Source organism: Protobothrops mucrosquamatus, unplaced genomic scaffold (genome assembly GCF_001527695.2).
Source record: "Protobothrops mucrosquamatus isolate PMUCROS unplaced genomic scaffold, P.Mucros_1.0 scaffold986, whole genome shotgun sequence".
Lineage (NCBI taxonomy): Eukaryota > Metazoa > Chordata > Lepidosauria > Squamata > Viperidae > Protobothrops > Protobothrops mucrosquamatus.
The window spans coordinates 241,908-268,594 of record NW_015387225.1 but is presented as its reverse complement, the minus strand read 5'-3'; the positions used below and the strand labels follow the sequence as shown (position 1 = coordinate 268,594).

Sequence of the window (26,687 nt, the reverse complement as noted above, 5' to 3'; positions counted from 1 at the left end):
GCGTGGTGTGGGAGTGTTGTAGGCCCCTAAATCCCCCCCCCCAATTGGCAGATCTCCTTCAACTTCAGTGTTTAGCCTTGACTGCATACCTGTATAAGGCAGTGAGGGAGTCTCCTTAAAATCGCTGTGTTTTAATATATAAAAAGTATTGTTTATGTGAGGGGGGTGTAGAAACGCCCCCTACAACTTAAGGTTTTAAGGAAAGGGCGGGAGAGAGAAACCGGTAGAGAGAGTGCTTTCTTGCCTGGAAGACTTGTCTCGAATCAAGTCGCACCCCCCCCCCTTGTGTGTTTTTTCGGGGTGGTTGAAAAAGGGGGTGAATCTTGGGTACACATTTGAATGGACGGCCAAGCCCTGGTTTTTTCTATGGGCGAATTTGTAACTTTGAGTTTAAGAAACAGAAAGTGATTTGTGTGTTGCCCTCGGCCCTTTTTTTTTTGTAATCACCTTTCTTTCCATCCCCATTTGTTAGTAAGTTGGAGAGTTGGGGGGAGGGTGGGTGGGCTTTGAATGACTTTTGGACTGCTTATGAAAAGAGAAAGATACCTTTCTTTTGTATCTGTTGTGGGGAGTTGAGAAGGAAGGAAGGCTGGACAGATCTCTTCACTCCTCCTCCTCGTGCTTTTTAGCTTTGCTTGGATTTCCTTTTTTTTTTTTTTAACTGCTCCTCTCCACTACTTGCCTCTCTAGAAGAAATAGTTGTGATACTCAATTAGGTAAGTGAGAGCTTTCAATTAATGAAAACACGTGTATGGGACATTAAATTGGAAAGGGAGGGAAGAGGGCTTGCTGAAGTAAGTTGGGATATAGAGGAAAGCAATCCCCGGAGAAATCAACTGGAACTCTTGTGGAAGGGGCTAGATATGAAAAGATATACTAGAAAGACTGCTTTATGCTTAGCAATTCTCAAATGCATAATTTTCATTTGAAATAATGGTTGTCATCCCCTAGGCCTAAACTGTGTAAACGGTGTGTAATCTTGTTTCCAACGAAAACAAAAATAGGAGTGCGAAGTACGAAGCTTTTTTGTAATATAGAGATATGAGCGGGTCGTTCTTGAAGACTTGTACTTGCAGCCACATGGAAAGCAGAAAGAGAAAGGGGCGTGTATCTCAAAGAGACATAGGGCTTCAGTAGATGCCAGCTTTGGAGCAAAACGAAGTTCGAATAAGAGAGATGATGCTTGGGAAATCGGAAATAAAAGTAATCAGACAGGGAAGGGAAATGTAGCAGGTTGAACCAACCTAGGCCATCCTTGGAGCATGGCGGTGGGACTGGAGCAAAGCAGCAAGTGTGGGTTAGAAAACGAGTTGGATCCTAAAACGTAAGCGGGAAAGAGAAGGGCCTGGCGGGAGATGAAAGGAGGGCCCTTTCTTATAGGTAGATGAAGATCCAGGCGGGAGACTGGGATCGGATAGAGAAAAGAACGAGCGTTATCTGTGAATTATTAGTAGTGGAAGTTTCCAGAAATATTTTTTGTGTGTCTCCGTGCAGCAGTATTGAAACGTCCGCCTGGATCACGTGGGGGCCCTGTATAGAAAGCAGGGAAAGGAGGGAGGGGCTGCAGCGGCCCTGCTGCTCTTTACTGGTCTTAGGGCGGAAAAGAAATCTATTTGTGCGTCGTCCGCTTTGTGCTGAAAAATGAAATCTCTCTGAGAAAATTCAGAAAAAGTCACAATTTATAGCTTAGTTGTATGTCAGTAGCGTGGATGTCGCATGTTCTGCAGCATGTCTGGTATTGGGGAAGGGCGGCAGCCAAGGCCTAACCAATGGGTGTGTGTAAGTGTGAATGTAGCGGTCTCCCTTGGATGTATCCCATGTGCGTATGGTTTCTATTTCTGTTTAAGATTTAAGTTTTTAATTCGCTAATTTTTCTGTTAATGTTAAGTTAATTTCTTGTTCCGAATAAACATTACCGAAGATATGGGGAGGGGCAGACTGCAGTCATTAAATACTACATTTTAGAGTCAGTTAAAGGTTTTTCATCTTACACAGCTTCTCTGACGAGATTTTATACGAAGTACCTAATTTTGAACATAAAGAAAACTTCAGGAGGCCTATATTTAGTAGCAGCACATGGATAACTAAAGATGAATTGGTTGTGCTGAAGTTAATGGAATTAAGTGCAGAGATGGTGTTAAGTTGTAAGTTTGTTAACCCTGATCATTGAAGGATGGTTGTCCAAATTTATTTCAAATGTCATTGTATTCCCTTTTCAAATTATTTGATGTATACATGATACAGATTAACTAGATATACTGATTAAAATAATTAGCTTAATATCTAATTTTTAAGCTTGCAATTTAAAGAGTTTTTCCACTTTACCTTTTGCAATTAGTAAATATATACAGCATTAATGTTAAAGTATCTAGATCTTACAGAGATGTAGTTACCCTTGCCCTTTTGTACTGTCCATTAGAAGCAGCTGTGTCATTTTAATGAGATCCATGTGGTAAGAATGTTTATATTCCATTGATTAAGTTTATAATATGCAATCATACCATATGACTGGTTCTTACAAGCCATCATTTCTTGTGATAGTGAAGTTTTTTCTTCAGTCATACCAATTCCCAGAGACTGCCTGGGTAGCCCTGCTGTTTCCTTAGCAAGGTTTTCAGAAGTGATTTGCCTTTGCCTCCTACCTAGGGTTGAGAGAAGGTGACTGGCCCAAGACTATCCAGCTGACTTTGTGCCTAAGGTGGGACTAGAACTCATGGTCTGTCAGTTTCTAGCCTGACCACTACACCAAACTTAGTTAAGAAAATAGATTTTTCTTAAAGGAAAAGTAAATATCTGTGGAAATTGCATGTAGGTGCCACTACAAAGTTTCTATGTGCATATAAACTGTAAGGAAATGTATAATCAGGAATAGAAATAGTGCTAATTGAGACTTAGAACAACAGAATTAAATACCTGATAAAAATGTGCAACTAGATATTGAAAAATATGTATAATTTTGTCTTGTTTTAAACAGTGATATGAGGAAAATGCTTCTCTGTCATACTAAAGATGTCGTTTCCAATAGCATAGAAAGATTGAACTATATCTGATATACATAAACATCACATTTGGAGGCATGTACTTGGTTAAATTTTGTTCTCAATAGCAGAAGATATATACAATTTACCATATGAGAACTCTATGGATATTTATAGTTCAATCCTAAGGGAGTTTAGACCTGCTGAATTCAATAGAAGGGTTTGTAGAGTGAATGAATGAGATTGCAGCCATAAATTAACTTCAGATAATCACTGATAGTTATTATTTCTTTACATTTGTATTATGTATTCTAGTAGAAAATATTAATGGAATCATTTCCAAAACAATATGAACCACTGGAACATAGGTAGGGCTTAGTTATAAACATCACTCTTCCAATCTAGTATCCCAAGATCTGAGCTACAATTCCATCATCAATCAGTATAATCCATGACAATATTTAGTAGCCATTGTAACCCATATTTCTGGTGGGCATCAGAAAAGCTATTACACATATCTGGGAAGATATCCTATTTAACTTAAGTAGAATTTTTGCATAGGGTAGGGCTAGCATAGATATATTTGTAGAATTCTTTAAAAGTTGGGAATGGGAATCATGGGTTTCTTAAAGGTAATATGTTAAACAGGCAACAGGCTTTCAACTGGTGATCCTTGTAGTATGCTTGCAGAGAAGGCAAATAATTTCCTCTATAATTTTCAGAAGTTGTGCTTTATTTCCATTTAAAATGAATTACATTCTTTATCAATACAAATATTTATGATAGGGATAGATTACTAGCATTCAAATTTAATTTTGTGTGTAATGTTGATTGTTTTATTTTGTAAGAATAAAATATTTTTACTTAAATATAACATTGAAGAGTCTTCATTTTCCCACATTAGTAACTGAGTTACCAGTGTATTCATACAGCATACAATGTTCAAACCATCTGTGTTATGGTTTAATCTAATGGCCTGGTTCAACAATGCCTTGAAACAAAATCTGTCCATCAGCCATTCTAGTGTTCGTGCCATCCTTGCTGCTGAGAAGAAATCCCTCTGTTAAAAATTAAAAATTATAATTTGGAATGTAAGTTCGGTTCTTTCGGATATTTCATAGTCAATTCTTTAAAATGTAATATTTGTAAAATATCTTACTGAATATTTGAAATTTTAAAATTATTTTTCAGTTGACTTATTTCTTTACAATTTCAGTAATCTATGCCAGCAATTATGACAATGTTAGCAGACCATGCAGCACGGCAGCTGCTGGATTTCAACCAGAAGTTGGATATAAATCTGTTGGATAATGTGGTGAACTGCCTGTATCATGGAGAAGGAGCTCAGGTAGAGTACATGATTGGAAATTAGATATCCATTAAGGGATTTAAGTATACTCTAATCTGCAAAGGAAGAAACAAGTTGTTCTCTTTAAGAATGACCTTATAACTTGACTTGTAATAAAGAGTCCTGAGGAAGCAGAAATATTTCATTAATAATATACAGGTAATCCTCAACTTACAACAGTTCATTTTTGACTGTTCAAAGTTACAACGGCACTGAAAAATGTGACTGAGTGTTTTTCACAGTTATGACCTTGGTAGGATCCCCATGATCATGTGATCAGAATTCAGAAGCTTTGGCAATTGGGTCATATTTATAACTGTTGCTGTGTCCCAAGGTCATGTGATCAATTTTTGTGACCTCATAAGCAAAGTCAATGGGGAAGCCAGATTCATTTAACAATGGGCTACTAACTTATCAACTGCAGTGATTCACTTAACAACTGTGGCAAGAAAGGTCGTAAAATGGGGCAAAACTCACTTAACAAATGTCTCACTTAACAGAAATTTTGGGCTCAATTGTGGGCCTAAGTCGAGGGCTACCTGTACTATAATAATAGAATGATAGAACACTTTAGAAAGAGTATTTATTAATATAATCTGCTGATGCCCAAGTTCAGTACAGATTGCATCACAGTACTTGAACTGGAAGACCAATAGCTTAAACTTTTGGTGATCGTTCTTTTTAGTTTTATTGTCTGTGTGATCCAGTAGTGAATAAGGCATGTTCCTAGGCAAGTTACCTAGGAAGAATTTGATTCTGTAACTCTTAAGGAAACAGACATGAATTTTGAGTTAGTTAACCTGGCCACCTGTTAGATTTCTGACCCTCTTGGTTAATGAAGGCCTCTTGGGAAGAGATGGTTGGGTCTCTGGTGGTGACGTCCTCTCTGAGGGAAGGCTTGGAGGAGGCAATGATCCCTCTAATGAAATCATCACTGGACCCAATAGTCCTGAACGTTTGCCCAATTTCCAACCTTCCCATTTGGGTGAAAGTTATTGAGAAGATGCCTAGCTGTAGTCCTGGAGGAAATGAATTATCTGGCCTTTCTACAGTTAAGTTTCATGTCAATATATAAAATTGAGGTGGCATAGATTACTGGCATAGATGATCTCTGGCATAGCCTGAAAAAGAATGGTACAACCATCTTAGCTGTCTTAGATCTCTCAACAGTCTTAGATACAATTGATTTTGAAACCAACTATTAAGATTAAATGTTGGAGGTACTGTATTTGGGGGGGGGGGTCTCTTTTCTGTTTGGCTTGACAGGTGGGAAGAAATGAACTCCAAAGATCTGGGTGCCCTGGATTCTATATAAAGCCACTAGGTGAGGGCATCAGTTATCACAGTGCCTGGCATCATCAGTATTGATGATGCTCAGTTGTATATGTTGATCCCTGGTGACTGCATGAGGCTGTCAAAGATTTTGTCAGTTCCTAGAAGCAGTGCAGATCCAGATGGAGAGGAACAGACTTGAAATCAATCCTAGCAAGACCAAAGTGTTATAGATACCTGACCCTCAAAAATCCAGAGATCTTCCATTTCTTTTTCTGAATGGGATTGCAGTTCCCCCAGATGGAACAGGTGTGCAGTTCAGGAAGCTGGATTCTCGGCTTCTGCTTGAAATGCAGGGGGGCAGCTGTTAATAGGAAAGCCTTTGCACAAATCTATCTTTCTGTGTCAATTATATCTTTTCCTTCTTATAGTCACTTAGGTTTTGGTTATTCCACGCGTGCACATTGCTATGCACTTTGAGACCGCTCTTGGAAATTAGTTCCAGAATGGTGATATAAGCAGATATGGCAATGACACAGTATACCCATGTTACACCTCTGCTTTGTAAGTTTTTCAGATGCAATTCAAAATGCTGGTTTTGAAGGCCCTTTATGTATAAGGCATAGATATTTGAAAAATCATCTCTCCCATGGTATAAGCTCAGGTAGTCACATGCTTAGGGTACCATTCATTAAGTATTTGATGTACCCAGACAGCATTTCTTCTCTGTTGCACTTTGTGCCCTCTGGAACAGTATCCACCTGGAAAATTGAATGTCCCCAATTCTGCTTTAAATAGGCCTTGAAGATCTGGCTTTTTACTCAATCTTGGGCTAGGATGGGCAGTGGGCTACTTTTGTGAGGATTCTTATGTCTGTTCCACCAGGATGACCATTCTCTTCTGTTTTTCTTTAGTTTCTAATTTGCATGCTGCCCAGAGCCAAGCAAAACATACATATTTACAATTGCTAATTGATTATTTGGCGCCATTGTTCATGTTCAGGACTAATGAAGATTTATCCTCAATGTTCTTTCTTTCTTTGATATTTATGATAGTGAAGAGGTATGGAGGAATTAATATTTAAAAATACATTTTGCATTGTTCAGTCATATCATAGAACAATATCCAGTATAGCTCCAAGACACAATCCATGCTTTTATATTTTGTATTTAGGACCTCTGACTATAGATGTTAGGCTCTAAAGTTGGATGCTGCAAAACTTTACTTTGCTACTTACCTGTATTCACATTGTAGGTTCATAGCTTGAGTCTTTCTTGAGAGCACTTGTTACATATCTATCTCACATGTGTTGTGAATAGATATTCACAGTTTTGCTTTTCAAGTTACAATCAGAACTATAGAGATTTTCCAACTATATGTTTCTTTGTCAGGAAGGGTGTTTTAAGAGGATTATTTTTTTCAGAACTTTAATAAAGCTATGTATGTGATCAAATATTAGTTTTCCTATTTATAAGAAAATACTAGTCTCCTAATGCAACTTTATTTGCTAACTAGAATATTGAAGAATGCATAAACCTCTATCTTAAAATCTGTGATTTTTGGAACTGGGCTATTCCATGTGTCTCAGCTATTTGAAATCTAGGTAACACTATTCCAAAATTACTTGTGGAAGCTACTTTGGTATTAATTATTTGTATCTAACATTTTAGCAAAGGATGGCACAGGAGGTCTTGACTCACTTAAAGGAACACCCTGATGCATGGACAAGAGTTGATACTATTTTGGAATTCTCTCAGAATATGAACACCAAAGTAAGTACATGATTTTTAATTGAGTTCTTTCTTTCTTCCATTCAGACTTTGAGGAAGGTATCTCAATTTTTAGATTTAGTGTTTGTTTAATTTTTTTTGCTTGTTCCTGCAAATCTCTTTAACTTAACCCTATACTATCACATGGTATTTCCATGAGGTTATTGGTTACTTTTTCTTGTAAAAGGCTTGAGAATTTGAGTCACATGGGATTGGTGTTAAAAATTATGGTTTGAATATGAACAGATTTGAGTAATAACATTTTATAGCTGTATCATGTTAAGATTGTGATTGGCTTTCATTTATATTAATGAAAGCCATATGCACATAACTGAGGGCAAGTATGTTCCTCAATTTTTTTTTTACATTGGTATTACTCCATATAGTTTAAAACAGGCTAGGCACCCCAGATACTTTCTTCTGTTGGATACAATTTATACTTACTTATAATACAGTTAAGCCGTATCATCAGGATAATGGCTGGCTGTAATGGACATTTCTCAGCCTTCTGCAGTTGTTTTTGATCTAGAAAATTTAGAGGTTTAAATATAAATTGTCAAACATATTAAAGTGGTTGTCATATAGCTGAAGAAACATGTGCATGGCCATGTTCTTTGCGTGCACACACATATACTTTGCTATACCTTGTTCTAAATAATGTACAGCCATGCTCCAAATAGTTCCTACAGAATTTGGATGATATTTATCAAAGTCTTATTTTTTAAAAAAGGCTTCGTAAATTTTAGGACAAGGTTAAGAACTTCCTCAAAGTACTAAATTTAAGTAACCATGTTTGCCTGTTTGCTTGCCTGGTAAACTTTGCTTTTTATACTCACAGACATTACTAATGTTTAAGTTGATTTATCAACAGTATTTTTTAAAACACAAATTTGTCTTGTGAAAAATGAGATGATTAGAGGAACAGAAAGAAAGCAACAGGTAAAGAATTCTTCAATTTACATAAATTGCAAATGATTTGGTGCTAAATTTATGCACTATGACATTTGGCTTTTATGCAGTCATTTTTTTTTCTTAAAGCTGTTAACACTACCTGATATTAATCATAATGTTCCATTATGTTGATTGCTTGTAATAGGAAGAAAAGGGGTGTCTTCCTGTGCAACTGACACAGCTAGGCTTTGACGGCAGGCCTCCACAAGGTCTACCCTTTTGATTCCCTTTAACTGAATTCTGTTCATCAATTGCTTTTTTTCCTTGTTTTGGTTTCTTGGGTGGTGGGAGGGAATGGGTTGGTACATTGAATAAGTGACCCATAAAAATTTCTGCCATGGAGATCATGATACATTATTTTGTCAATCTTCTATTTCTGTCCCATCCTTTGTAATTTCATTTTATCATTTATTTTGAAAATGTTTTTGAGACCTGGAGAAACATACAGTAGAGTATGTTTCACAGCTAGCAATTTTATGTGCATAAATTTTTGTAGGTAGTCCTGAGAACTTTTTTAAAGAGATTGTAGGCACTGGGAGTTTTTTTACTCAAAAAAACCCCAGTTCTGTTCATTTTTAGAACTAACTATAAATTCTTGCATAACACAAGTAAACATGCTTGCCTATTTGCTCGCCCTGCTTTGCATATATGTAACTAAACATGCATTTGTGAAAGAGACTAGTAGCATTCTCCAAGCTACATGAAAATATAGTCTTGTGGACTTTTCAGAATAATTTGAACTAAAGTTGCATTAATCATGTGAGCCAGAAAAGGGCATATAATTTTCTTGTAAATAAGTCCTTAGTGTTGGAGTGATCAGTTATATATACTTTGAGGGGATGCCTTAGCTAAGTACCCATGCTTTATATGGATAATTACTCACAATTGTTAAGCGGGTTCAGTGGAATGGAGTAGTGTGACAATAAGCTCATATCTGTGCACCCTTATTGCCCCAGACAATTAGGTAAAATTTTGGGAGACAGAAATCTATTCGTGAGATATTCTAAGCATCTTTTTGTATCAGTAAGAAGAAAGCAATGCTTCCTGCCATTTTGTGTCTCTAGGATCTTGCTGCAGGATGGCAATGAGGTGGCTATACTTTTGAGCTGTAAAAACTGTTCAGCTTTTTGTGTATCTCTGTGGTAGACAATATTTGAAAACTTGTTTCTGAAACTCCTAGATCTGTAACCAGCTACACTGATGGGTATCCTCTCCGGGGACAGAAATTAATGTTGGAAACCAGTTAGTCTTAAGAGAAGTGGAACTAATATTAAAACAAGAAAGATACTTGCACTGGTATCTACTGTACAATTTTGATTAGAGTGAATCATCGTAACAGGTGAAGTCTTGTCATGACACTCTGTTGTTCATGTCTAGTGCTTTGGCTGCTCTGGATGCTGTTATTTCATGAATGCCAGCACTGTTCAATAGAAATGTTTGTTCATTTAAGATTTAGGCTGCAGTACAAAGAAGTTGCATGCATTGTGGAATAGGAAGAAGAAATAAGAGACTTGCAAATTGCTAGAGATTTGCTTGCTGTTTCTTTGGCATCAATTCTGATTGCCAAGAAAACAACCTGCTGTTCAGTTTTAGATGTAGTTGTGTTTTTTCTTTCTTTTTTAATCTGAGAGACCTGCTGAAGAAACAGCAAGCAACACTCCACTGCTCTAGATGTGTTTTCTTAACATTCATAGATAACTAAAGTACTTTAGATTGCAGCTATAAATTTAAAATGTTTTACCACCTTCTGCACTAGAGGTGGAATAGCCTATTAGTTCTGAAAGAGGTTAAACAATAAACTTTGAGGGAAAAATGCAGGAAAAGCTAACACAAGTCTCAAAAACTTTTGCAGGAAGCACAGTGTAGTTTGGGACAGTCTACATTGTGCTATTCATTTAAAATGATCTTACATGATACCTCTGGCTGAAATTAAAATTACCCTATTCTGTATAGACACTAACAGTCTTGAAGAACTTTTATTCTTGACCAAATCTTGACCAGCCATCTTGTCACTGAAGCCTAATTTTGCCTTTCAGGTATTGCCTCCCATCTTCTCACTATCAACAACTCTTTGACCCCTTTTCCTCCTCTCCTGTGCTATTTCTTTAAATATATTTCTATTTCTATGCAAGTTATAATAGAGGTCATATTGAATATTTTTATGCTGAGATAAAAGGAATAAAATGGGTTGAAGAATTTTCATTCCCTACAAATGCATTGCTTTCAAAACATGTGTTGGCAGGCTTACCTGGAAGGTAAAACAACCTCAAGGTACATATGGAAATGGTGAACTTTTGACTGAATACAAAAGTTAATATTGAAACTATAGATATGGCTGTTATAGGGGAGAAATTATTGTACCTTGAAATAAACCTGCATTGTCTTGCTGTTCTTTAAGAAACACCAATTAATTCTTAGGAAGCACATTTTTCTGAAGTGTTACTGGATTTAATGTTAAGCCCCAGTCTTAACAATTCAAATGACAGAAAGCCCATAAACACCAAAGTGGCTAAACCTGGCTGTATATTTGGAAGCTATAAATAGTCATTTAGGCCATGATTTTTGTTGACTGCTGATTTTCTCCCCTAAAGATAATTAATTTGGCTTCCCAAACATTTTTTATTTGCTCCCCTCTGGTGTGATCATGACCAAGCAGCAGGACTTTAGACTAGCAAAGGAAAAATGAGGAAAATGCATGGGAAAAACTAGTAAATGGGTGATAGATTTGTTTTTGATCAACATAATCTTAATAAAGTATGAATGATATCAGCTCAAATGAGAATCCTGAAAGTTGTTGTTAACTCCAGTATATTCACATATTTCACTTCTCCAATTTTCAGTATTATGGCCTGCAGATCTTGGAAAATGTGATAAAAACAAGGTGGAAGATCCTTCCAAGAAACCAATGTGAAGGTAGAGACTTTTTTTGATTGATTGGTAACATAATTCTTTAAGATGTGGATCTCATGTGGCTCTTTTTCCCCCTAATAATTGTACCCTGGTCTTATATGATCTGTTGTATCTAACTAACTACTTTCAATGCATTAGGTCACGGGTGTCAAACTCGCAATATCACGTGACTTTTTTCCCATTGCCAGCAATGGGGTGGGTGCGGTATTGGTGTGACGCATCCGGCCCACGGGCCAGCAATTTGACACCCCTGCATTAGGTGGTAGACATCTATCATAATACAATGCCAGATTAATAATGTTATTTGGAATAACGCTGTTACTTATAAAGTTTAGTGTTGCTTCTGAGTTCCAATTTGTCTAAAAAACATAGAGTTCAAATGAGTATTGTTATTCAATCTAATCTAAATGTGAATATTCATACCTATTACTCCCTCATTAGCTAGTTGCTATTTGTATTTGTGATAAGCAAGCTCCAGGTCTACTTGTAAAGCATGTGTATAATAAATGGTAATAATTGATTTCATTCTTCTTTTCTCCATGTCCTCAGTGGAACACTTGTTTATACCATATCATCCTATGTTAAGATAGCTGTTTTAACACTGACAAATGAATTTGTAATAGAAATGTCAAGAATAGTTGCTTTAGAAATCACTGGTATGTAAAAAAAATCTTGATTAAAATCGAGCCACATATTTTTCCAGTGCTTTGAAGACACAAGCCAGCAATTGCTCCAAAACATCCTAAGCCACCATATCCCAGTGTTACCCTTTAAGTTATGGGAAAGGTAGAGTTGATATTTGCAGAATGTTCGTTGAGGGGTTCCTTGTTAAGCAGAAGGCACCCATATTGGCTGATTATATTAAATGAGCTGACTTCAGTGCCATCCAAAATACTGTTTGCTATCTTGCATATAATATTTTTAGCGTTTAGTTGGCTTCTTGATTAATTGAGGCTAGAGCAGAAGGACTGGGGCTAATATAAATATCTACATCACAGTGTTATACTAGCTCCAGCAAGCTAGTGGAAACGATATCAGAATGAGACTGATTAGCTAATATCCTTACATAAAAACTTGGAATTCAATTAATATATTAAATAGAAATTTGAGTTTATAGTATAGAATAAAACATAAGGCATGTGCTGTAACCCGGAAGTGGACTTTCTGAAAGTATTTATATGTTTTGTTTATTTACTCATGTAAATCCTGAATTTATTTATTACTGAAGTGATAAATAGAAGATAGAGGGCCAATTTGGTCTGGTGGTTAAGGCTAGAAACTAAAAGTTCTGGGTCCATCTTAGGCTTGAAAGATAGCTGAATAACTTTGGAGGAAGGAATACTAGATATGTTCACTGCCTTGAGTTATTTATAAAAAAATAGCAGGCAGGTTGAAAACATTTTATATTTAGAAGAAATAATGTATATAATAAAGATTATACAGAGTTTTTAAGGCAGAGAATTTTCAGCAGTTGAAAGTTTGTTGTTCTGTTTAGGGACAATAAAGATACCTATAATATATATGTTCCTAGGGTATCCAATACTAACATCATCTTTATTTAATTTAGAACTTTTAGATACATTTAAATGTTTTCAAATTATATCTACGTAGCACTTGGGACGAACTTAAACAAATGCTAAAATCTTGTCAGAAAGATATAGGAATGTCCTTTGTTCAGAGCGAAGTCTGCTGGTCAGATACTCAGTTTCTATATACTTGCAAATAATGTGGCTAAGGTTTGGTCAACTAAAACTACTCATCTAAAGTCCTTGTATTTTACAGAAAGAATAATAAGCGAGTGATGCACAGTCTTTATATGTAAGAAGTGTGGTTTGGGAAATTTCCTGCCTGAAACCAGGAGAAGTTGCAATTGATAGAGATTATATTGAAGTAGAACCAGTTGACTAAATATATCAAACCACTAGATTCCAGTGCATAACTTTAGAATATATTGCTGAAATTTGAAGTGAGGGCTAAATCACTAGAGGTATTAGGATTGCATTTAGTGCATTTTCTGTTATGGTTGCATTTTATTTAACAGATTGCCCAAAGATTGCTTTTAAATATTTGGTGGTAGTCCAAGGGAAATGACAGATATAAGGCATTAATTTTAAATTGATTGTGGACCACATGTCTCCCAACCCATGTTTGTAAGAGGAAGAGATGGGCATTGACTATATGATCACCATGTGACTTGTAATTATGAGAGACCTCTGCAGTCTAAGCAGCAAAAGGTGCTAGGTAGGAAGGAGAGATCTTGAGCTTTATGGGTGAGTTGGAAATATTTCAGGTGAATTAGAGATATCAAAAGGAGATATGAGCTATAGAAACCACTATCTATGTCATGTTTGTCTGTGTGTTGCAGGGTTTTATTATGACCTCTATATAATAGAGTCGCCTCTAGGGGAGATGGACGATACACAAATCTAATAAATAAAAAATAAATATAATAGCAAAGAGTTACATTTTCAGTATTTCTTTGCTGGGTCATAATAGTGATTGCACAGCATTTTTCAGATTAAGAGGTTTGTTCCTTTGCTAGTTTCTATGGCCAAAATACTTGAATCTGTGTTGAGTTCTGTTTCAGTGAAATGCAAGCTATCCAGAATAGTTTCAGTTTTGCTTTGTGGCAAATGCCAGCTGGTTTAATAGAACTTTCAGGGTATAGCTGCAAATATTGATTATTTTTTATTTATACAAACTGCTGGTTGAGACTACACTGTTATATCTACCACTAACATGTCTCATCCAAATAGTCCTTAGCATTAAAAATATAATAATGTATTACACTTGTATGCTGCCCAACTCCCAATGACTCGAGGTGGCTCACAGCAGCCAAGAAATTACAATAAAATTAATAAAAGATGGCAGGAGTGATGGACCCAATGGAATAAAGTAAGGAGACTCACTCTCTTCTCCAAAGGCCTAGGTGGTGAAGAGCTAGGGTGTCACTGCTCTTTTGAGTAACTGTGAGGGCAGTTCTGGTTTGTGGAAACCTCATTCCAGAGGGTAGGCACTGCTACAGAGATTTGTTTCCAAGCTCCTTTGACTTTCTTCAGAGTATTCCATGCCAACTCTGCATAGTGAAGTGGTTGGGTGGATATTATGATTATATGATTCTTTTATGTTTGTTATACAACATTATAGTCCATTGCCTGACAATTTTCATTTGGTAAAAATTTACCATGCTTCCCTGGTTTTTGTGTATTAACAGTCTAAAACAGCGGTTCTCAACCTATGGGTCGCGACCCCATTTGGGGTCGATTGACCATTTCACAGGGGTCGCCAAGCAAGGCTGTCCGCCATTTTTTCCCCCTTTTCCGGTGGGTGCCTTACCTCCCTTGGGCTGGGCCAGCTGGTGGTTGGCCTGCTCCGTCTCTGCCACTTGCCAGCTACGCCTCGGCCGGCGCAGGGGGCGGAACCACGCATGTGTGGCGCTCCCGGGCAGGGAAAGTCCTCAACTTACGACCGGTTTAGTCCTCGACTTATGACCGGTTGGGGGTCGCGGCATTAAAAAGGTTGAGAACCAGTGGTCTAAAACTAGGGCTATGTAGATTCAAAGGTAAAAAAAAACATCTGTCTGCAGCTCCTTAAATCAAATGCATTTTACACTAGTGATACAATCCCAAGAAACATGCTTCAGTTAAGGAGTGATAGACAAGTATTGTATACGCAGATGATCTTAAATATCTTTTTGCCTGAATTCAGAAGCTTGTAGGATTGTAGAATTTTGTGGACAAAATTAGATGAGAAATATCCTTTAATATAATGATATATAATGATGATTAAATAAAAGATAGGGATTACTAGTCTTGGCAAAACAATTAACTCTACAAGGCAGGTAAGTGTACATAATTGTACACTCTTCTAGGAGGTTGATACCTATTTTTATTAGTTATCCACAAAGCAAAGTTAGAAGTTTCCAATTTTGATATTAAGCTTTAAAATTCCAGTTTCAGAAATTCATATGAAATTAAGATACCTGCAGTAACTGCAATAAACATCAATACTTGTTCTCCCCGCCAAATTTTTTGTATTGCTTTAGAATATTGTGTTCTGTTTATAACATTTGAGAATGTCATCATTTAACTTCTAAAGCAGGGCTTGTCAACCGGTGGTACGCGACCACCTGGCTGGTGGTACGCGGCGTTGCCTCCCCCCCGCTCCGCTCCTTCCCACCTCACTTGTTTGTGGAAAATATGCTGCTTGGCGGCAGCCTGCACGAACTTTACCGAATGTGCCCTGCAGGAGGCTCTTGAAGAGCACAGGCGCAGAGCAAGCCCCCCCCCCGCATGGACTCATTGTGCAGCAACTGGTTTGACTTCTCTGCACTCAGATCAGTGAAGGGGAGGCCACTGCAGTGCCAAACTCCTGCGCCCGTCAGCTGGCAACCCCCAAACTTGCACTTGTCAGCTGGGAGGTCCGGCGCCGGCAGCCAGTCTCCTTTGCCACCTCGTCCTCGACCCCTCCCCCAGCCCGTTCATGTTTTTCTCGCGCAGAAGAGAGAGGAAAAACAATTGCGGAACACTCGGCAATCCCTTGCAAGGCACCATGTATCTTGGTGCTTATTTCCTAATGCCTTCCCCCCGTGTTTTCTGCTTCACCCCAAATTCGCATCCCACTCTCTTTACTCAGCCATTGGTCTTAATACAGCCCTGTCTGTCTCGCTTTCAACACCCCCTAAAGTTCTTCATTCAGGCAGGCTTCCAGAGTTCGGCTGGCAGGATGCAGGTAACCCCTCCCCCCTGTCCTGCCGCCTCTCACGGCACTGCGCCGCTCCGTGGCACAGAACTGCTGGCGTTATGCTTGGGCGGAAGACTTTTTCTTTTACAGATGGGGCGGGTGGGCTCGACATTCACGGGCAGGCAGGACCCCGCTCTCCAAGCCACCACTTCCCCATCGCCCTCCACGCCAGCCAGCTCCGTCTCCAGACCTCCCAGCTGACGGGCGCAGGTCCGGGGGTCGCCAGCTGACGGGCGCAGGAGGTAGGCGCCGCCGCGGCCTCCCAGCCGCCTGCTTTGGCTGGAGCAGTTGCAAGGGCTTGCATGGTCCCCAAGGGCCGCTGACGCGCTCCCCGCCGCCGGCGACCATGCAAGCCCTTGCAACTGCTCCAGCCAAAGAAACAGGCGGCTGGGAGGCCGCTGCAGCGCTTACCTCCTGCGCCTGTCAGCTGGCGACCCCCGGACCTGCGCCCATCAGCTGGAACATCAGGCAACGCGTTGGTCGTTGCGAAGGGGAGGACGCCGCAGCGCCGAACTCCTGCGCCTGTCAGCTGGCAACCCCCGGACCTGTGCCCGTCAGCTGGGAGGTCTGGCGACGGAGCCAGCGGGCGTGGAGGGCAATGGGGAGGCGGCGGCTCCATCTGTAAAAGAAAAAGTCTTCCGCCCAAGCATAACCTTTAAGGATTTTAAGGATCTTTGAGACGGAGAGAGAAATAGAGAGAGGGAGGGAAAGAGAAATAGAGGGAGACAGGGAGAGAGAGAAAGAAGGAGGGAGAGGGAGAGAGAAAGGGAGACAGTGAGAGAGAAAAAGAAAGGGAGAGAGGGAGGGAGGGAGAAAGAAAGAGAGAGAGGGAAAGAGAAAGGGAGAGAGAAAGAAAGAGAGAGAGAAAGAAAGAAGGAGAGAGATTAAATTAGTAACATGGCTGTTCAGTGAATCTGGTTTCCCCACTAACTTTGCTTGTCACAAGGTTGCAAAAGGGGATCACATGACCCTGGAACAATGTGACCATCATAAATAAGAATCGGTTGCCAAGCATCCGAATGTAAATCACATGACCCTGGGGATGCTGCAGTGGTCATAAGTGTGAAAAATGGTCATAAGTCACTTTTTCCAGTGCCATTGTAACTTTGAACAGTCACCAAGCAAACTGTTGTAAGTTGAGGACTACCTGTACTTTATCACTTTTTTCCTTTTTTTTTTTTTTTGTCATCAAGCTTTTGACACCTTGCTGGGTGACTGGTGGTACTCGAATGTTGCCATATTCTAAAAGTGGTACAATCGGTGAAAAGGTTGAAAAGCCCTGTTCTAAAGTGTCTTAGTTACAGAAATACAGAACATTAATAAATTCTGTCTTTTTTGTTCTTCTTTTTTGGTATCCTTTTTTTAAAGTCATACTGTCTAGGAATCTTCTGCCAAAAAAGGCAATGTTGCAGATGTACTCTAATCATCTCATTTTTGTCTGCTAATCAAATTACACATTTTTAATATGTAATTGAGGAAATGAAGATAGTTAAACCCTATGTTTATGGTAAGAATATTAATCATATAGACTATCCATTTGGGTACTTGTAATATATGTGTTTTATATTGGATAAGAGCAGAAATTTCATATCAGTTTCACTAATCCTCATTAACATACTTAGCTATTACAACAGTGGCTAACTGTTAAACAGTGGGAGAGTTTTTTTAATGTCCAGTGGTTAGGTTTCTTGCTTATTTGTGACAAAATGTTTCACTAAAATGCTTTTCATACTTCAAAGGGATTTTTTTAAGTTTTACTTCACAATGCACTTACTGTAAGTCTATTTTTGACATTTCTATATCTTTATGTGGTAGAATTGGAATAAATTAGATGTAACTTAAGCAGTATTTTTATAAGTTGGTTGTCTTTAGCAATTATTAATTTGTACTTTGGGGAAGGATAATCATTAAGTTCCCAATCTCAGTGATTTACCAATGTAATGTCCTTTGGAATTGTACTGCCAAAGTCCAATTTCTAGATTTTTCTTTGTAAGTAAAGTATTTCCATAGTATCATTTAAAAAGAAATTTTGCTTTATCTATGTGTGAAATCATTTCTATAAGAAACCATGAATAAATAAAAACAAATTTAGTGTTGGGTGAGACAATCTGTTATCTTGGTAGCTGATCTTGACTGAATTTATTAATGGGCATCTGTGTATATGTGTTTCCAAATATATTTTGTACAATAAAAGCTAAATTTCATGAAATTCATGATTTTTGTTTTAAGAGACTTAAATAGAAGAATGTGTCTAGATGATATTCACGTTGGCCATATACTAGCTAGCAATGTGGGGTCTCACCTTATATTTATTAATTTTATGACTCATTTCACGTAGTGACTCTATATAATATTAAAACTCTTGTCATGACCTTTACCCTGGGGTGCATTATAGGGCAACAATTTTTGAACCAAAGTAGTTCAAACGGTCTAACTTACAGAATGCATCCAAAATCTGGGAACCCTGACTCTAGAGGGAATAAATTTGAGGAAGTTGTGGCTACTTCAGTGCTACTGGTTGTTGCTTTGGACATGTGATTTTTATTTTCAATATTCGATAAGTTTCCCAGCCAGTCTCACAATCCCTTGCTCCCTCCTTAACCAGCAGCAGCCACTTACCTGCATTTTGGGAAGGGGGAAGGAATGAAGGAAAACCCCCCCCACACACACACACACATTCCCAGCCCATACATCATCCCTGTGTACTGCCCTTGTACTGCTCCAAGCCACACATCTTCCCTGTCCCCCATATACCTTCCCTAATGTATGCGGCATCTGTTGCACAGTCCTATGCACATTTCCTGATCACAGTGGCCCCCACAGACCTTTCCCAACCATGCAATACTCCTTGGGCTCTCCCCCCCATGTGTCATTGTTGATCTGCCTGTGGCACCTCTCACATACCCTTTCCCTGTGCAACTTGCACAATACCTCATACATTCCCAGGCATCCTTAACATACACTACCTACTGTGCACCCTCTACAACCCATGGGGCATTTATGATAACACCCACATACCCTTTCCAACCCACACAGTATCTCTCATGCACCCCACGTATTCCTGACCCCCATCCCTGTGCACTCCCTTGCTCTCTCTTCCCTCATCCAGCTGTAGCACTTAGCTGCTAGCTGGCCTTAGACATGCAACTTCTTTTTGGCTTCCTCATTCACTTTCTCCTGCAAGCTTTCTAGAAGCAAGTAAATGGGAAAACTGGCAGGAATTCGAGGGAGGGAGAGATGAAGACAATGACAGGGAAAGGAAGAGAAAGATTTCTGATACTCCCCACCAGCTTCCCACAAGGAAGCTCAGTGGGGAAACTGGCAAAAGTTGGAGGCCATTCCTGCTCCCACTGTTTTGTTGCCTACTTGTGCTCATTTTGTTTCTCTGTTTAGGTAAGGAAATATCTCTGAAATGATGACCCAATAGGACAGGGGTTATCTAGTATAATTAACAATTATACAATTAAGAGATTATTATGTAAGAGGCTGTATAATCTCTGATCACACACACACACACAGTTTCTGAAATTACATTTGTATTTATTACCTGTATGTAATATTACAATGTACAATAATACAATAAAATAAAAACAATTCATTTTAAATCTTTTTTTGCCATGTCTCATTTAAAAATGATAAATTAGCCTCCCTAAATAAATTACTTTAGCAAATCTATACTGAAAATAAAATACTGTAGTTAGGTAATTTTACCACATATTAGAAATCCTGCAGAGTTCTGATAAATATTAGCTTACACATTTAGGTCTATGTGCGATCATTGAAAAGTTATTGGAGATGTTATTATGAACATCTACTGAACGACTTCTTCTGGGAAAAAGCACTCAAAATGGCAGTTACGTGACCGTGGGATGCTGTTAGTAGCTGTAAATGCAAGCAACTTGCCAATTCCCCAAAATGCAATCACATGACTGCAATTTTAAAAGGAAGTCATAATTAACTCTGAGGAAGTGTGTCATAACTTTGAATGGTTGCTAAGTGAGGACTATCTATACATAGGAGCAGTGAATCAGGCACACAGGTATATTCTTGCTTATAGTAAATTTTAGCTACTAGTTTTCTCACAGAAACGAATTTGCACTCTGATTTGAAAGGTCCTACATATATAGACCTATAAAATGGACCTTTTCTTCTACCCAGTAGCATGTATAAATTTGTGTGAGAGATGGTTAGGGTATAGGGTTTATTGTTCTGTTGATTTAAAATCAATTCCATTTGCAAAACACTTAATTTTTTTATCTAGTGCTATTTTGCCATTTTGGCAAACTGATTTGCTGCTTCTCCTATAAAAGGCATGTCAAACTGCCGGCCCACAGGCCAGATGCGTCACACCAAATGGGAAAAAAGTCACAATGTGTTGCCTGACGTTGCAGGTTTGACGTTCCTGTCCTATAATCTTGTTTATTGAATTCTGGAGTTGATAGGTGTGCAGGGAGAGGTTTTTTTATTTTTAAAATAATAATTTGTTCCAATAAAGGAGAATATTTGTAGTTCAGTAGAAATGACGGGTCATTGGTGCTCTCTGAGCATGCTTGTTTTCTTGAAGATTTTTCATTACCCAAACTTGCTAGCACTGATGGTGTTAACTAGTTTGAGTAATGAAACATCTGCAAGAAAACAAGCAAACTCAGAGAGCACCAAGGATCCCTAATAATCTGTTCCTTGATTCCATGGTGTTTCATTCACACTACCTTTACTTTGGAGGGAAAGAATGGTGGCTAACAAGTTAAAGATGAATATGCATATTGTGTAGAGCAGGGTAATTGAATATATTTTTCATTGTTAAATTAAGATACTATAGAAATATGTGATTGACCAAAATAATTGTTCTACATAAGGCAGTTCTGATATGCTGGGAAATATTCATCTAATCATAGACTTATTTTGATCATTAAGGTTTATTACCTCAATATTATCTTTTCTTTAGGGCAGAGCTCCCCAACCTTTCCAGGTTGGCAGCCCAGAAGTGGGAGGGGGAAAGAGGGGATGGTTTTGTGGGACGGGCAGGTGAGTGCATGTGTCTGCACATAAGCACACATTGCTTGTGCAAGTGGGGCCAAGAGCACCCATGACACTAACACAATTGGGCCCCCAAACACCTGTGATACTCGCATGAGTGGGGCTTTGTACGCACACCAGCCAGCCACTGCATGTGGCGTGGTTGTGAATAAGCCATGGACCGGTAGTGGGCTATGGCCCACAGGTTGGATATACCTGCTTTAGGGCTTTTTTCTTAGAATCTTTATTATCTTATATTGATGATATAACAACATATCTAAATGGTAGGCAGACTATTAGTTCAAAGAAACATGTGATAATATAGATGCTACATGAATTACAACATAATATTAAAATAGATCACTATATTCCTTGAAAATCAAGTATTTAGCCTTCACACCTAGAAATGTCTGTTAGCTGTTAGCACAATACGCTTATCCAGATTCTTTTTTTGAGTTTGCATTGTGTACTTAATATTAAATTAGCCATATGGACCAGGTTTATAAAGCACTTTTAAGTTAAAACTTGGTTGTCTAGTTTGTGTACATTGTGCACATACAACCTCTCCTTTGGTTTGAGTTTTCCCAGACTGTATCTTTCCAACAGCAGAAACCAAATACAGTGCATTCAGAAAGTATTCAGACCTGCTTCACTTTTGTCAATTTTGTTATGTTGCAGCCTGATTCTACATTTATTGAAATTCATTTTTTTCTCATTAATCTACACTCAGTACCTCATAATGACAAAGTGAAAACAGAATTTAGAAATGTCTGTAAATTTATTAAAAAGAAAAAACTGAAATATCACATTGACATAAGTATTCAGACCCTTTGCAACAACACATGAAATTTAGCTCATGTGCCTCCCATTTTTCTTGATGGTTGCTGACATGTTTCTATGCCTTGATTGAAGTCCACCTGTGGTAAATTGATTGGACATGATTTGGAAAGGACATATCTCTTTATAGAAGGCCTCACAGCTGATAATGCAAACTGTCAAAGAGCAAAAGCCATGAGGTCAAAGAAACTGCCTGTAAAGCTCAGAGACAGGATTATTGCAAGGCACAGATCTGGGGAAGGCTACAATAAAATTTCTGCTGCACTGAAAGTCTCTAAGAGCGCATTGGCCTCCATAATTCTCAAATGAAAGATGTTTGGCACAACCAGGACTCTTCTAAGAACTGGTGGCCCGGTCAAACTGAGCAATCAGGGGAGAAGGGCCTTAGTAAAGCAAGGTGACCAAGAACCTGATAGTCACTATGACTTACCTCCAGAGATCCTGTGTGGAGATGAGTTTCCAGAAGGGCAACCATCACTGCAGCCCTCCACTGATTTGCTAAAAAGTACCTGAAGGATTCTCAGACTGTGAGAAACAAGATTCTCTGGTTCAACGAAACCAAGATTGAACTGTTTGGCCTCAGTCCTAAACGTTACATCTGGAGGAAACCAGGCATCATGCTGTGGGGGTGTTTTCAGCAGCAGGGGCTGGGAGACTGATTAGGGTTGAGGGAAAGCTGAATGGAGCAAAGTACCTCAATGAAAACCTGTTCCACAGCGCTCAGGACCTCAGACTGGGCCGAAGGCTCACTTTCCAACATGACAACGATCCTAAGAACACAGTCAAGACAACATAGGAATGGCTTAGGGACAACTCTGTGAATGTCCTAGAGTGGCCGGGCCAGAGCCCTGACTTCAACCCTATTGAACATCTCTGGAGGGATCTAAAAATGGCTGTCTAATGACAGTTGCCATCTACATTTGCAAGGAAGAATGGCAGAAAAAACCCCATTACAGGTGTGCAAAGCTTGTCATGTCATATTCAAAAATTCTCGAACCTGTAATTGCTGCCAAAGGTGCTTCAACAAAATACTGAGTGAAGGGTCTGAATGCTTATGCCAATGTGATATTTCAGTTTTTTCTTTTTCATAAATTTACAGACATTTCTAAAATTCTGTTTTTATTTTGTCATTATGGGGTACTGAATGTAGATCAATGAGAAAAATGAATTTCAACAACTGTAGAATCAGGCTGCAGCATAATAAAATTGTCAAAAGTGAGGGGGGTCTGAATACTTTCTGAATGCACTGTAAGACTTCTAGATTCAGGGATAAATCTGTTGAATAATTGTAATATATAATAATGCTATAAAAATAATTAGTTATGAGATCTCTGTAAACTATAAGAAATATAGTAATGTGTAATTGTTATGCTTTTATTGAAACATCAATGGCTGCAAGAAGGGTTAGAATGGATTTTTAAATCACTAGGAAAAGACCATATTGAAATCAAAACAAAAGCAGTATCTTAAAGAATTTGTTACGACTAAATATAAATTATATAAAAACAGGGATAAGTTGTAAAACTTAGAAGTTGAACAACACTGATACTAGAATGTATAGTAATTATAACAATTATGCTGTATATTGTAGCTGAGTAGTTAGATTGTAATGATAAAAGATGCTCTGAGACAAGGAATATAATAACTGTTCCTATTTTGAAAATGTAGAATATATATTTCATGAATTAATTATGCACTGGATAACATGTGGAGCATTTCAAATTATCCTTTTTGTTTTGCCGCTCATCTTAATTGAATATACCCTACTATCATTAAGGTGAGATTGTGAAAATGCCTTTTTGCCATCTTCTTTCTGGACCATGAATATTTTTCAATTTTAGGCCACATCCTGATCACCTTTGTTATAACTATCTCCTTTGGTTGAGGTTTAATTAGTTACATCATCCCTTAGATTCCATCATCTCTTAGATATCAATTTAATCAATTTCAATGATTTTGTCGATGCATTTTTGACACCCAAAAACAGCTCAACCTGGGCTGCCACTTCAGGAAAGCTCTTTAACCCATCTTTTCCCCATCAGAAGTTGCAAATAAATTTTAGATATGAATTTAAAGAGTGTGAAAAGAATTTATATATATATATTAAAAAGCAATAAGTAGTTGATCACCAAGAGAATAAAAATGTATAAAAAAATTTATTTACTAAACCAAGCTTTCGTCAAGAGCTCTTGACATCATCAGGGTGTGCAAGCCATTGTTGGGAGTCGCTTATATGCAGCCGCTAATCATCTGCATCCGGCTCCTAGCGCGCGTCACAGGTCCCAGCTGGGCGCACTGTGATCTCAGTGTGTTTCCTGCATCAAGGTGTAGTTCTTTCCTATTCTTGTTCTATGCTCTATTGTGCTCAGTCCCTCCGATCCTGGGGTTGGGCAGAATCCTTTCATTTCCCTCATGGATGACAGTCGTTCCCTTCTCACTATACTCCTGCCCATGGTCCTGTCTGTTAAGGGGTATATGTTTTATTTTACATTTTCTCCTAGCTCCTCCAACCGTTTCTGTCAAATTACAGTTTGATCTACCCCCCCACCGCTCCCCGCGGCCGTAATCCGGGCAATCTGTCCCATTCCGTATTGTCTACACCTCCCCCGGCTCCCCTCTCGTTCGTTGTCCCAATCCGTATCTTGTGAGGTTTATCGTCTCCCCCCCTATGTTCCCGGGGGTGGTCTCCTTCGATCGTACATGTAGTGATCTGTTGCTGTACGATTCGCTGCTGTTCGATCCTCTGTTCATTGCCTCCGAATCCTCCGCTCTCATCTCCCCCCCCCCATGCTGCATAAGCAGCCCTTGCTGCAGCGTGATGTAGGACATAACCTCATGGATGCACACCTATTGGATTTTATAGCAGCCTTAGAACCTGCCATGTATCACGGGGGTGTAGGGGAAGACTCCAGAAACTCTATAAAACAGCAAGTCACAGGGCTGTTTATGCAGCATAGGCATTAGCAGACCCTGTCCAGGGAGGAGTCTGTGGCCCTAGAACAACTCAGAAATGATGAGTCTATAGTCATATTACCAGCAGACAAAGGCAGGGCCACAGTGGTAATGGATAAGGTGCGCTATGTGACCAAGGCATTAGAACTCCTTGAGGATATAACGGCTTATAGCGTAATTGATAAGGATCCCATGGTATCTATGGTAAATAAGATCAACAAGTCATTGAACAGCTTTAAGCGTGCCAAAAGAGTAGATGAGAACACCCTGAGGAGAATGCGGCCTAAGGATTCAGCCCTCCCCAGGTTTTATGGACTCCCTAAAATCCATAAGGAGGGCACGCCACTTCGCCCTATCGTCTCCTTTAGGGGTACGCCCATTTCGGGATTGGCGAAGTGGTTGCTGAGTGAACGCATTTCCTACCTGGTGGAAGACAGCCCCACCACTATTAAATCGCCAGAGGAGTTCTTGGACAAAATCCGGAACCTGAGGGTGGAGGAAGACGAGGTGATGGTATCGTTTGACATCACCTCGCTCTTCACCTCCATCCCTCGGGATCTTGCGATGGCGGTCCTTAAAGAACAGCTGGAGGTACGAGAGGACACGCAGTGCCGGGACTCCCTACGTGTGGAGGACTTGTTAAAACTCGTGGAATTTTGTCTGACCACGTACTTCACCTTCCAGGATGTCATATATGAACAGATAAAAGGCACCCCCATGGGCTCCCCTATATCCAGCGTGATAGCGGAGGCGGTTCTCCAACGGTTGGAACATGAGGCTATGTCCCAGTACCGTCCCAAGTTTTGGGCACGGTACGTGGACGACACGTTTGTCGTCTAAAACGAAGTGATAAAACCAACTTTATGGGAATACTGAACTCAGTCTATCCAGACATTAAGTTTACAGTGGAGGAGGAGAACCGGGGCTCGATAGCCTTCCTGGATGTATTACTCCAGCGCTTACTAGATGGTTCTGTAAGCACGAAGGTATATCGTAAGCCCACCCACACGGATCGAATCCTCCACTATAACAGTAACCACCCAGTAGCCCATAAGATTGGTTGCATCAAAACGCTGTTTGGGCGTATACAGTCACACTGCAGCACGGTGAAATCTAGAATAGAAGAGAGGAAGCATTTGTACCGGGTCTTTCGGTTGAATGGATACCCGTTAGGCTTTGTGAGACGCTACAGTAAGACGTCTGGACCCTGACGTAGCCATGAGGAAGAACCTCAAGGGCAGACCACACGCATCACCTTACCGTATATCAGTAATGTCTCCGAGGCCACGGCTAGATTGTTGGCCCCCTATAACATCAAGGTGGCTCATAGACCAGACCAGACTTTGCGATCAAGGATCATGTGCCCCAAAGACCAACTCCCCACCGCAGAAAGATCAGCGGTGGTGTATAAAATCAGGTGCATGGACTGCCCACGTAATTACGTGGGCGAAACATCTAAGAGGTTGAAGACTCGCCTGCACGAACACGAATTGGCAGTTAAGAGGGGTGAGCAACACTCACAGATCTGGTCTCATATGGCTGAGAATGGCCACTGTTTTAATTTTGACCGAGTTCAGGTCCTAGCGAGTGATACCACCAAAGGGGGGCAACTATTGAAAGAGGCGTGGTTCTCTGGGAAGGACTCCATCAACCGGCATGTAGATATGTGCCTGGCACAACAAACGTTAAGAATTTGGCACACAAACCGGCCCCCCGGTCGCCGGAGAGGATTGATGCATGGACTGTACCCAGATCGAGAGAGAAACGTGGCTACCGCTTCATTACACGACCGGATTAGCATGGGCTTGGATACCCCCCCAATCAGCTATATCCCCTGGCCCCGTGAGGGGCCGACAGCAACTTCCACAGACCTCCTTAAAAATCACCCCGGATAGTAAATTGGGTAAACAC

At 39.4% G+C, this 26,687-nt stretch overlaps 1 protein-coding gene across 1 annotated transcript in view; it reads left to right on the top strand.

The window, feature by feature from the left end:
* Positions 1–672: 672 nt before the first annotated feature.
* Positions 673–26,687, top strand: part of XPO1 (exportin 1) — a 60,133-nt gene continuing 34,118 nt past the window's right edge. The window contains exons 1-4 of the mRNA XM_015819791.1: positions 673–716; positions 4,195–4,326; positions 7,269–7,370; positions 11,159–11,231. Coding sequence (XP_015675277.1) covers positions 4,201–4,326; positions 7,269–7,370; positions 11,159–11,231 — 301 coding nt within the window. The 5' untranslated portion in view covers positions 673–716; positions 4,195–4,200. The remainder of the gene's footprint in view (positions 717–4,194; positions 4,327–7,268; positions 7,371–11,158; positions 11,232–26,687) is intronic.